At 58.6% G+C, this 12,515-nt stretch overlaps 1 protein-coding gene across 3 annotated transcripts in view; it reads right to left on the bottom strand.

Moving 5' to 3' along the window:
- The window catches only part of DPP6 (dipeptidyl peptidase like 6), an 837,334-nt gene that overhangs the window by 23,310 nt on the left and 801,509 nt on the right, over positions 1-12,515 (bottom strand). For all 3 annotated transcript variants that reach the window (XM_072964103.1, XM_072964105.1, XM_072964104.1), the window contains exon 17: positions 10,403-10,450. In XM_072964103.1, coding sequence (XP_072820204.1) covers positions 10,403-10,450 — 48 coding nt within the window. The remainder of the gene's footprint in view (positions 1-10,402; positions 10,451-12,515) is intronic.

Below are 12,515 nucleotides of genomic sequence, written 5' to 3' on the forward strand. Positions count from 1 at the left end.
AGTTAATTCCGGGAACCGAGGAAATGCACTGATGCCACCGAAACGCAGGTGCATCGCACGAGCCAGAGGATGGATCTTACGGGGCTTCAGGAAGCCTCAGACCCCCAGGCTGCGGTCTGGCCCTGCCTCTCTGCCTGCCTACGAGGTAAGCCGGGTGGAGACAGGCAAGGGGCCCAGGGTGCACGGCCATGGGTCCGACTAGAGAAAAGGAAATCTGCAAGGACGAGGGGTCAGCAGAAGCACCAGAGGAACGCCTCCACTGCCGAGGGTGGGGCCTGTGCCGTCGGGGAGGCAGCGCCGGGCCTCTGCTTCCAGGGGCCGGGCAGGGCTCCAGCTGGGCCGGCCCGGCGCCCACATGTCAGTGAAAGAGAACAGAACAGCCTCTTGAGGTTGGCCACAACTCGCTCTTCTCTCCCCGTGTGGCCTTGGGACTCGCTGTTTCTGACAGCGGTGATCTCGCCTGCTGGTCCTGCAGGAGAGACTCCACGCTGCGGCCGCTGTGCTCTGCCGCGCCCTGCGAGCCGGGCGGGCCTGGAGTTAACGCAGACTTGCCACCAAACACGGCGTGGCCACTTCCCGGACCTTGGAGCCGCAGCTTTGGGCGGGAGCGCACATCACACCCTAAGCGCACGCAGCCTCCACAGACAGCGTCTGAATAGCGAGTCCCTCTGCGCTGACATCCCACCCTCTGCAGAATAGCACCAAGGCAGCAGACTATTAAATTTAGTTAAATATTAGATTTCTCATTGAATGATTGCCCACACAACTGGTTTTATCAGCAGAGAGCTGGCTGCCCCACAGGGGAGTCGAGTTAAGCCATTTTATTTGTTCCCATAATTGCATTCCAAGAGGGGAGCAGCTCGGCAGAGGACATAAGAAAAGCCTGGCTTGCTCCCCTAGGGTTCTTCTTTTGACTTTGGGGCTGTGGGGGCCTCCAGGCTGGAGCATACAAAGGGCCACTCCTTAATTAAATGTGAGCCCCTCTAATATTTGGTGGAATTAGCTATTATCAGATCCGGACACAGTGAGGCTGCAGGCTCACGGGGGCCGCCTCCCCGGCTGTGTTCCGGTGGGCGGACGCCGCGTGGCTGTTCTGAGACATTGCTGGTTCCAGTCATCGGTGGAATCGCCACTGGGCTGAATTTTGGGGAATTAGTGACGAGAAGCCAAGAGGCAGCTGACCCAAAGGAAAGCACTTCTGTCTGCGCCCTTTCTCCCGTTTCTGCAGGACGTGGGAGGTGGGACTGAACCCGCACAGGGACACGCAGGCTGGGCAGCCCTGCCCTGCCGCCTGCGTCAGCCCGCCCGCCTGGGTTTCCGGTGCCTCTCGTGCTCCAGTCCTCTCTGGTTGTACTTCAGACAGCTTCCTTTTGTGCGCCTGTCCCCGTGGTGCCAGGACCCTGTCCTCCCAGTTCAGAGACTGTGACATCCCCGACACCACCCCAGGACTGCGCGGCTCAGACTGGATCCAGGCTTTCCAGATGCCTCCCTCAGCTGGAGACCGCCCTTCTCCGAACTCCCAACTGTCAGAGTCAGAGTCACACAGTTTGGGTAATAACTGTTCTTTTCGCTGTGTCCATCTTTCTCTCCAGGTGGATTCTAGGCAGCGTGGAGGCAGGGTGATGTAAGTGCATTCACTCTGGTCCTTTGTGGTATCGGCCGTATGGGCAGGCAAGCAGGGGTCGTGCGGAGGGGCTGTGTGCAGCATGGACGGACGCGGCCCCTGCCCTGTCACCTCTGTTCCCCGTCAGGAAGGGGCAACAGTGGGCACTGAGCCGCAGACCTGCCGGCAGCCCTGCCGAGTCCCAGGAGATGGCAGGGGCTGAGGGAGGCGCCCCCGAGGGGCGAAAGGTGCCATGTGCTTCGTTCACTCCACACTCTACATTAGTCAAACGCCAGCTTGCCCCGAACTGCCCGTGTTTTGGCTGAGAATGAGCCGTCTGCAAGCCCGATCACCACTCAGTTCCTTCAGAAGGGCTGCCTGTGTGCGGGGCCTCAGGACCCAGGAGACTCCTCAGACACACGGGCACTGAGGGCTTGGCGAACCGGCCACACACCTGCCGACACCTCCTGGCATCTCCCGGCCTGTCGTCCCTCCTACCTGTCCTCAGGAGCCTGACGGGACAGGTGATGCCCCTCAGGGGGGCGTGTCACTCGGAGGAAGACGGGGAGGGGCAGGGGTGGCTCCCAGGCAGAGAGCCGTGTGAGAAGGGGCCGGGTGCACCCAGCCTGCACCTGGCATCATCACAAAAAAGAACCGCTGTGGCTCCACCCGGCCGTGGAGGCGGTCCCCCGGCAGAAGGAGGTAGCACACAGAGGCCTGGGCAGGAGTTCCCGGGCAGGAGCCGCGCCGGGCGGCCCACGAGCAGCTGCCGGGCGCTGTGGGCGCCGTCCACACGCCCCCGCACTGACCCAACCCGCGGCCACTTTGTCCTGCAGGCGGCGCTGGAGGGGGGAGTCGGGGGCTCACAGCCCTCCCCCGAATTGTGTCCGCACCCCGAGGTCACGCCCCTTCCACACTCGCCTCAAAGCCGGCAACTACTGACGTGGGTGTGTTGCTTCTCGACCCGTCACATGAGCTGTCGGAACGCTTCGGTCCCAACCACAATTACGCTCTTGAGGAGGCGGCTTCTAAGTGATTCCGAGGCACGTCCATGACCCCTGCAGGCTCTGGCTGTAGACAAGATTTTCTAAAGGGAAGGAAGTCAAGTTTTCCGGGGGCGGCTCTGGGTCAGGGGGCTGAATTCTGCCCTGCTCTGAAATTTGAAATGACTGTTTCAGAGTTTGGTGTCCCTCCTCCACTGCCCAGGCTGGGCACAAGGCCGAGCTCCTGCCTCACAGGCTGTGACGAGGGGACATGAGATCAGACACGGAGAATCTACAGCCGCACAGCCATGACCAGGGCTCTGCGGTGTGGCCGCGCTCACCACTGCTGCCACCATCACTCCCAGGCCTCCAGCCTTCCTCCGGGCCCCAAACCAGTCTTGTCTCCCTGAGATATTCAGGATGCATCCCCGTGTAGGACCAGCACCCGTGGCGTGGGCCTGGCGGGGCCCGGATCTCGCAGGACCACAGGCAGGGCAGTCCGTGCAGGTGGGGACGAACACCATCTGCCTACATGACACTCCTGGAATTTTTCCAGTGGGGCCCCGTGGCCAGCCAGGCCTGAGCGCGACTTTTCACCCATGAAGAGCAGAGCCAGTGTGACATACACCTGAGGCCCGAAGGCTGGTCTGAGAGCCATCTGGCCCTGCAGGCGACGCACCCTGATCCGAGTGCGGGCAGAGGCGCCGGGAGGCTTCGATGGGCCCATCGCACCTCAGCCAGGCCCAGGCCCTGGGCGCTGACAGCACCCCTCACCCGAGAGGGGCCCACCCAGTCTGACAGACAAACCAAAACCTGAGGGCATTCTGTTCTGGGGGGATGAAGCTGGGGACGAGACAGGCCAGAAGGCCCCGTGGGCCGAAATCAGATGCGTCAGAAGTTAAACACACAAAGGAAACCCCGCAGGCTTCCCAGCGCCGATGCCCAGGGGCTGGCTCAGCTCTGGGTTTGACTTGCTATCAGGACCTGCAACTTCCAGCTCTAATTTCCCAGGTGGCTCAGGCTTGGGGTCCAGGGTGGGGTCTGCCGCTCAGATCACTATTTGCAAGTCAGAGTCTCCTTGAGACCCAGCCCGGTGACTGGCACCTGCCCAGCATGAGGCCCACGGCCAGCCTGAATGACTGAAGAATGAACATTCTAGTTAGACTTTTAAACCCCTGAGCTCACTGGAGCATCCCCTGTGCGACCGACTTCTCGCTGTTTTCCGTCTCTCCCTTCCTCCCTCTTCCTGCTTCTTCCCGCTTTCTCCTCTTGTTGAGATTATCTGCTCCTGAACAGTCAGAATTCCAGAAGAAGCAGTCTGAGCAGTCAGGATTCTCGCCACTTGAACCTCGATTTTCTTTCCTGGGGCGGGGCTGAGGCTGCATGTGCTTCCTCGCGGGGTCACGGGCGGGGGGCAAGGATGGAGGTGGACGGGCTTCGTCACGCACCAGCTGACTGTACCCATGGTGATCGTAACCCCCAGAAGTGGGGTGCCAAGGCCTTGGGGTCTGGCACCTGCCACACACACAGAGGGTGGGGATTTCGGGTTATTCCCAGATAGGGGAGCCGGGGGGCGCTCCGCTGAGGGCTGACAACCAGGCAGGACCGACGTACATAGTTCTTGCAGAAGACAATAAGCTGGGAGAAAGGACAGGCCTCGCCCCGTGAACTGTGTGACGTGGAGCAGAGACCGCAGCCCTGGAGGCGCCGGCTTCCAGACTTCAAAACGAAGAGGCTTGATTTGTTGCCTGACATCAATTTACTCTAAAACCTCTGATTCCCAGAACAAAATGGGTCCTTCGTTTTCTGCCCTGAGCCCCGGGGTGCACAGCGTCCCACACTCCCAGTGTCGTCAACTAGTAAGTCACCACTGGGCAGGCATCCGCCCATCGTTCCAAAAATGGGCACCTGTTACTGAGAATCAAATTATTTTTTGGTCATTTTAATGATAAGCAAAAGTTCAATTCTTCTCCTGACCAAAAGTATAAAGATTCTCTTTTGCTGTGCCCGTTTGGGATTGAAATACATTTTTTAGGAACTAGGATGTGGGGTTAAGCTCATGTTCTTAAACTGGTGTCCACAGACATACAGTCAGCCTCAGTTGCTTTTCCTTTAGACAGTGTCTGCTTATTGTTCAGGTCTGGAAGACACTCGATTACCAGACGCTCGCTTGGGCAGCAGAGGGGTGTGAGCACACCTGCCAGGGGTGCTCGGGCAGCAGAGGGGTGTGAGCGCACCCGCCGGGGTGCTCGGGCAGCAGAGGGGTGTGAGCGCATCCGCCAGGGTCAGGGCAGCAGGCGCTGGTCTGCAGCTGCAGACAGACTTGGGACAAAGGAGCAGTGAAGCAGAAGTGTGGGGACACAGCCCCAGAGGGGCAGCGGAAAGCAGACGGAGGGCGAGGTTTGTGTGAAACTGGTGAGGGGAGGGCGGGGGAGCGCCCTGCAGCCTTGCTGGGTGAGGGGACAGCGGTGGGTCCCTCATCACTTTAGCTCCAGCCAGCTGCAAACCTTGTGCTTCTGCGTTTGGGGCTGGGCCACGATGGGCAGCAGGAAACCCATTTCTCTGATATGATACTTTCCACAGAGATGTCTCAGAGAAGCAGCTGTTTTCCACAGCAGTGCAGGGAAAATGAAGACAATAATTTAAAAAAAAACCCAGGGTAACCTGCACTCAAATCCCTGCCACATCTGAAGGACCCTGACAATCTTCTCTGAAGCCTTAAGTCCAGGTCGGTCTATTCCTGCAGGTCGGCTGGGACCGCGTCCCTGGGTTTGGCAAGGGCCCAGAACTCAAAGCCGTCACTAATTAATGTGTTAAGTCTTCATGGCTTCTCCTGGACGTCTGCGTGAATCATTGCACTTTCTGTCTTGTGTCTTCATGTCTTTTATGTCCTAAGTGGTTCTAAGCCCTTTAAGTGCAGGTTCAGGTGTCAGATCTTAGGCGTCTACACCAGCCCCTCTCCCCTGTGTGGTCCCCCCTCCTACTGGCTCCTGCTGGCCCTGGTGCTCGCAGCCACAGTCAGAGAATCTTTGTTGGTGGGGTCCCCCTTTTGGGGACCTGTCTTAATCCTGGACCTTCATGGTCCGGTACACGGGAACTCTCTCACAAGCTCGCTCAGAGCAAAGGAACCAACACGAAAACGGCCAGTAATTACCCACGAGATCACTCCTCTCAGGGACTTGCCTCCTGGATTCGGTCTCCTTCCCCTTTCCTGCAACGGTGGCCGGGACCCCGTCAGTCTCCCCTCCTTCCCAGGCACGCGGACCCTCGTGCCGTCGGGGGCCCACGTGAGGGAGGTCGGGCAGATGGGGCTGTGCCACTTCGAGGTCTCGACACAAAAATCCCACAAAGTCTTCTCATTTTCCCTCTTCCCACCCACAGGGCCACAAGCCCGGCCCTTGGAGAGCCTGGGGCCACACTCTGGAAGGAACCTGCAGTCCCGGCCCCCCCCTCCCCGGAGCGCCAGGAGGACCCGCCTGCACTCTGCGCGGGTGGAATGGAGCCCGTGCTCTGCTGTGTGTTGGCTGGAATTGTGTCCCCACAAAAGACGCTGAAGCCCAGGCCCTCAGGACCTGTGAGGGTGACCTCGTCTGGAAATGGGGTCTTTGCGGAGCAAGTCAAGTTAGACTGAGGCCATGGATGGGCCCTGATCCAATGTGACTGGTGTCCTCGTGAGACGGGTCGATGTGGACACAGACCTGCACACACGAAGCCGGAGAGACCGGGCAATGTCTCCTAAGCCAAGGACGCTAAAGGCGGCCAGCCAGCCCGCAGTCGCTGGGAGGGCCAGGACAGCTTCTCCCACCAGCCTCAGAAGGAAGACCCCTGCAGACCCTGTGAGCTGGGACCCGCACCTCAGAACCGGGCACAGCACACTTCGCCGTTGTAAGCCCCTTGTGGGCTCCCGCAGCCCCCAGAAGCCACACACAGAGCCACTGAGATCGCGGTGGTGGTCAGGGCAGCTGTCATCACTCAGTGATGGCCTCCTGACTTTGAGGTGGCGGGAGCCCAGATCAAAGACACTACCCAGCGCTCCTGGCAGCCAGGCCCGGACGCACGGCTGAGTCATAACCAGGGAGATGGAAGCAGAAGTGTCGGCGGCTCCTCAGGAAGACAGCGGAGGGACTGCCCCCATCACCGGAGTCACCCGTGTGTGTGACCCTTTCTCTGTCTTCCAGCCTAGAGTGCAGGTGCGAGGCCACTCTGCACTACGAAGCACCCTGGAGGGTGACAGCTACATGCTGACATGCACTGGGCGGGGCAGGTGGGGGGGTGACAATTACGAAGTGGCCACTGCAGCCCTGAGCGGCACATGGAGGGAAATGCCTTCCGCCCAGTTTGAACAGCTGCTACCTGGAGATTCCTGTCACACTTGCCCAAATGCAAACCCAACGGATGTAAGAGATTTCCATATTTTAAAAGAAGCCTTCGCGCAGGTGTGCGTCCCGGCCCGTGGGGAAGGCTCTGCGAGGCTATTTCCGGCACCTGCTGGGTGGGGGGGATGGGCGGGGAGCGTCTTCCTGGCGCCGCTCAAGCCACCGCGTCTGAGCTCAGTCAGACCCCAAACACAAACACCCGTGTTCTCTGGGCCGGTGGGTACCACACCAGCACAGCCGCAGTCATCACTCACCTTCCAACTTACTTTGGTGGCTTACGTCAAACGTCCAAACAATTCTGACGTCCTGTTCTGCACTGAGAACTATAAACGCAGAAACAGGCAAAGCCAGGAGGAAGCGCCTCCCGAGGCTGAACTAGGCTCCGGAGCTCGACTCTAACATACGCGGAGGCTTGGAAAGCAAAGGTGACGGGAGAGAACGCCACACGCTGTCCAGGACGTGAGTGCTGTCCTGTCCTGTCAGCCAGCGCTCAGCTGAGAGGAAGCACTAGGGTGTCCCCTGCAGGTCTGCTGTGACATGTCACGGAGAGGAACGGGACACCCCGTGCAAGGCAGCCTCCTCCCGGGAGCTACTGCTGCTCACCTCCCGTCCCCCTGGTCCCGTCCCCCTGGTCCCGTCCCTTTGCTGCCGGGAGTGCAACACGGGAGGGCGGGCCACCTGCAGACAGACGCTTCTTCAAAACACCGCTGTCGGGAGCGGTGCCGCAGACTACGGCCCACGGCACGGCCTGGGCTGCCTGGCTCCCGCAGCTCCCGCCAACAGTGGGAGGAGGTGGACGCTCGGCTGCCCAGGAGAGCTGGGCAGCTTCTCAGGCTCAGGGGCGGCAAGTCCTGCCCTGCTGGAGGGCCCTGGCAAAGCTCTCCTGAGCTCTCTCAAGAGCACCGCACGGACCCCCTGTGTTTCTTTATCTTATAAATAGAACAAATGAAATATTGTATTGGTGTGTTCAGACATGTCTGAGATACACACCTTTTTCATTTTCACTCACACGTGGTGGGCCTTAGGAGAATGACGGTGACTTTATCCAGCGTGTGGGAACAGGGGGAGGTCACTGCTGGGGTAGCACAGAGCTCAGTGCACTGTTCTGGAAACTTCCTATGAATTGGCAATTTAAAAACTAGATGTGACCCACTTAAGAAAGCCATCACTTAAATACTTTCACTTCTTTGGAGAGTCCTGTTACTCTGTCCAAGTCATGGGGTTAACCCCGTGCCTACCTTTTAAGAACGCAGTTTGCCTTTCAGCCACATTCAGGCCTGGATGTGATCACGGTTAAGGATTCTGAGGCCCAAGAGCAGGAAAATGTCCCACGAGCCTCCACCCCCTCCCTCTGTTCCCACATGCTGCCTGTAGTGTGAGCACCGCAGTGTGATCACTGTACTGCAGTGACAGCGGTGTGACAACCATGGCACAATAATTGTGGCGTGATAATGACTGTAGTCACCGTAGTGGAACGGCTGTAGTGTGATGGCTGCGATGCGATGATTGTACTGTGACAGCTGTAGTGTGATGACTGTAGCGTGCTCACTGCAGTGTGATGACTGCGGTGTGCTGACTGTGGTGTGATGGCTGTAGCATAGTCACTGTAGTGAGATGGCTGTAGTGTGATGGCTATGGTGTGATGACTGTAGGGTAGTCACTGTAGTGTGATGACTAGTGTGATGGCTGTAGTGTGATGACTGAGGTGCGATGACTATAGTGTGATGACTCTAGTGTGATGACTGAGGTGTGATCGCTCTAGTACAATATCTAGACAGGACACCGACGTTGGTGCAATGCAGGAACCGTACATCTCACCCAATTTTCATCAGGCTACAGGTTTTTAAGGAGGAAAAAACTTCATAAAATATTAGGAAATTATCTATGTACTCTTAAGTTTTAACAGACATTCAAAATGAATAATACACATCTTTAAAGAAAAAAAATTTCCCTAGTTGATGGTGTATGAAAAGTTTCTGTTTTTTAAAGTGAAAACTACAGCTAAGATGAAGAACTTTAAAAGAGGCCTATTGCGCTGGGGGGGTGTCTGCAGCCCCTCCGGGCTGTGCCCTGTTTGGGGGTCCACCCGCCCTGGCGGGCCGGCCTCCTCGTGGGCTCTCCACGCCCTCCGCCCACGGGTGAGCAGCACAGACCATTGCTCTCCAGCCCTGGGGGTCCCTGCCTCTCTCGGACATATGGCCAGACCCCCAAATCTCACTGCCCCCAGGACGGTCCCAGCTGTGCTGGAGCAGAGGCCGGAGGCCGGGCGCCTCTCCTGACCTAGAGAACTTGCCCCCGAGCCCGGGGAGGATGCTAGAAGGACGCGCCCTGCCGGCCCCCCATCCGTGTACCCATGGGTGTCACACGAGGATTCTGAGCGGCCTTCATATCCATCCTGGCGTCCGTTTTGGTGGGCCTTTTTTTCTTTGCATTTAAATTATTTATTTACTTTTGACTGTATCACTGCTTACCTTTAGTTCCGGGCGTCCAGCAATGATCTGACAGTTTTGCAGAATATTAGCGTTACCTGGGAATATTTCTAAATACCACCTCTTTAAATCTGTTTTATCCACTTTTGGACACTTTAACCACTTTTTAACCCGTGTCTGAATGCTTCTGGAGCTCTCCTTTTCAAGACTCTCCTCTAACCGGCTCTCCTCGGGGAACCCCTGAAACTCTCCACAGAGATAAGAGGCAGATGGCTTCCTGCGGGGACTGCAAAGGCCGCCCTGGGGCCCGACTCCCTGTGCAGAGGGGGGGACACTGAGCAGGGTCCTGCCAGGGACGGCGGTACCCAAGGGGGTGGCACTGTGGGAAGGAGTGGGGGACCAAGGAAAGTAAAGGCTCAGGATTCCTCGTGCACTCGGGCAGAGTAAGGCTGAGAAAGGGACCAGGTCAAGCTCTCTACTTCGCAGCCTGATGGAGGGTCTGCCTGGGACTGCAACATCATTTCCATTTTTTTGCGTAAATACACACGTACACACGTCTACCCCAGAGTGCGTGGGGCCCTCAAGAGCCCCTGGAAAGTTTCCAGCAGCTGCATGAACGTGAAGCCCCCGCCTCACATCAGTGCCACGACGATGCCCCCAGACCCACAGAGACATGCGCTCAGAGCGCCCAGGGGCCCTGCCCCAGTGCGAGGGTCCAGAGGAGGGAGGATGTGGGCAGGGCCGGGCCTCAGGAGCCCACACTGGCCGCTCTGGTCACGGGGCTGTGTGCCCGGCTCAGCGTCGTAGACGAGGCCTTGGCACCGGTGGGGTCGGGGACCTCCACTTCCATCATGCTAACCAGCGTGGGTGGTGGCGGGGTTGACTCTGAGCCACCAGGACATGGCCCATCCCTGTCTCCAAACAGACTGTGTGCCTGGGTGAGCTCGCACAGTTCTGCTTCTTTCCTCCCGAGTCGCAGCGAGATTTCAGAAAAGACCAAAAAGCACTTACTTTTCTTGTCTGTGGTGTTGTGTACGGTCACCGTGGGGACCCCAGGACCTGCGTCGGGTAGAGAAGAGAGACCAGAGGAGAAACAGAAAGAACAGGTTAGTTTGGCTGAAAACAAAAGAGAACCAAGTCTTCGTGACATCTGCTCGTGGGGACCCTGCACACGTGGCTCCGCGGGACAGCCACCAAGGACGGACAGCAGGGGCCAGGCCCCTGGGGTCAGGGCGCGCCTTCCTAACACTGTGCTCCAATGCGCCCAGTTAGAAGCGTGCGTTTTTAGATCATTCTAATGACATACAGCATCGTTGCACAAGGCAGTCCATTTGGTCCAGACCCCAACAACCTACTTTTGACTCTCCAGACACAGCCCCACGTGGCCGTCGTTGGCAGGAACAGGGGGCGGTCACTCGAGCCTCGGTCCCAAGCCACCTTCCAAGCCGCTTTGCTGGCTGCTCCTGCAGGAAGCCATCCCCTCCACTGGGCTCCCGTGACACGCGGTAAGAACCTTCCAGTGTAGCAGGATTATGCTGCAAACACTCAGTTGTGTTTCAGCTTCCAGCCCCGAGGCCGTCCCGAGGCGGACGGCCCTGAGGGGGTCGCGCAACCACAGCCCAGGCCCAGCAGGCTGGGCAGCGGGAGTCCAGTCTACCGGTCGACCTCGCTCTTCTCTGTAGCAAAGGAGAGTCCAGAAAGGAGAGGAGGCCTTTCTAAGCCCTTTCTCCTGTACTTTGAATGTATATTCAGAGGCAAGCGTGGTGGTGTCTCTGACCGCATCTGGGCCCTGGGGACACCAGGGCACCACTGACTGTCTCTCTGTCTGGGTCTCTGTCCCCAGACACTGACGTGGCTCGTCCCCGTCTTCATTAGGTCTCTGCTCAAGGCTTCCCGCAGCCACCCAGCGGAAAAGGACCCCTGCACGCCCGTCCCGCCGGCCTCCACCCGGGGCCGGCTCTTCCCCGAGCTCCGCGCGGACCGAGACCCCAGAAAACCCCCGTGGCGTGGATCTGCAGGCTATCTGCGCGCTGCCCCTTTCAGCTGCACTAGAACACGCAGGAAGAAACTCTGAAAACCTGTCTGGTTCACTGCCGTTCTTTCCAGCGTCTGGAACAGTGTTCGGCACGCAGCTGGGGCTGGATTACACCTTTGAGGAGCGAATGCTGAATGAATGACCAGAAACCCGACGGGGGAGGGCCGCCCTTGGGCCCCGGGGACTCAGGAGGACGAGGGGAGAGAGGGGAGAGGAGGTAGGTGGGAGGCCGGTGGGCAGAGCGAGCCAGATCCGTCCTGGGGCCACCCAGGCTCCAGGGCTGTTCCTCGGCTTCAGGCCGGGGGCTCCGGGGTGCTGTGAGCCCACGGGGGTGGTGCGTTGAGCTGGAGGAGACGCGCTGCTCAGTGGCTTCCCTGGAATCATCATCAGGCTTCCTGCCGCCTCACGGGCCGTGCGACAAGGGAGCTGAGAGCCAGGGGGCTGCGGGCTGGACATCCTAGCCCAGGGCCCAGAGAGTGTGTGGCAGGAAAGCAATGGGTCTGAGGTGCCGCTGAGGGGTGAGATGCCCCGTGGGTCACACCAGCCATGGACCTCGTGGCCTGCCCACTGCCCAGGCTGGGGCCCAGACACCATCCAGTGCACATCCAGGGTCTAGGGGTCCCATCCCCCATCATGTGCCCCTTCCCCACTCTCCCACAGCTCGCACTGTCTACAAAAGTGCAGGCCAGCCAGCTATATTTGAATTTCAGATAAACTATGTATATATATTTTAGTATAAATATGTCCCACGCAGCACTGGGACTTACTACAAAAATTTGTTGTTCACGTGAAATCTAATGTTACTGGGCGTCCTGACGTTTGATTTGCTAACTCTGATGCCCTCGACCGAGGGACAGGGAGGGGGCAGCAGTGACGTGGGACACCGTGCGTTTAACCTGAAGGGACAGCACTCACCGAAAGAGACCTAAACACCAGCTGTGGGTTTCAATCATCGAGTCAAACTAAGTTTTCTGGCTCCAAGACCCACCTCCCCATGGGGAGCACGTGGGGGAGACCAGATCAGCTCCTGACGGCTCTGCACAGTTCAGGGCGAGTCAATTTGCAAACAGAGTGGCTCCTACATCCTCA

The sequence above is a fragment of the Vicugna pacos genome, chromosome 7 (genome assembly GCF_048564905.1).
Source record: "Vicugna pacos chromosome 7, VicPac4, whole genome shotgun sequence".
Classification (NCBI taxonomy): domain Eukaryota; kingdom Metazoa; phylum Chordata; class Mammalia; order Artiodactyla; family Camelidae; genus Vicugna; species Vicugna pacos.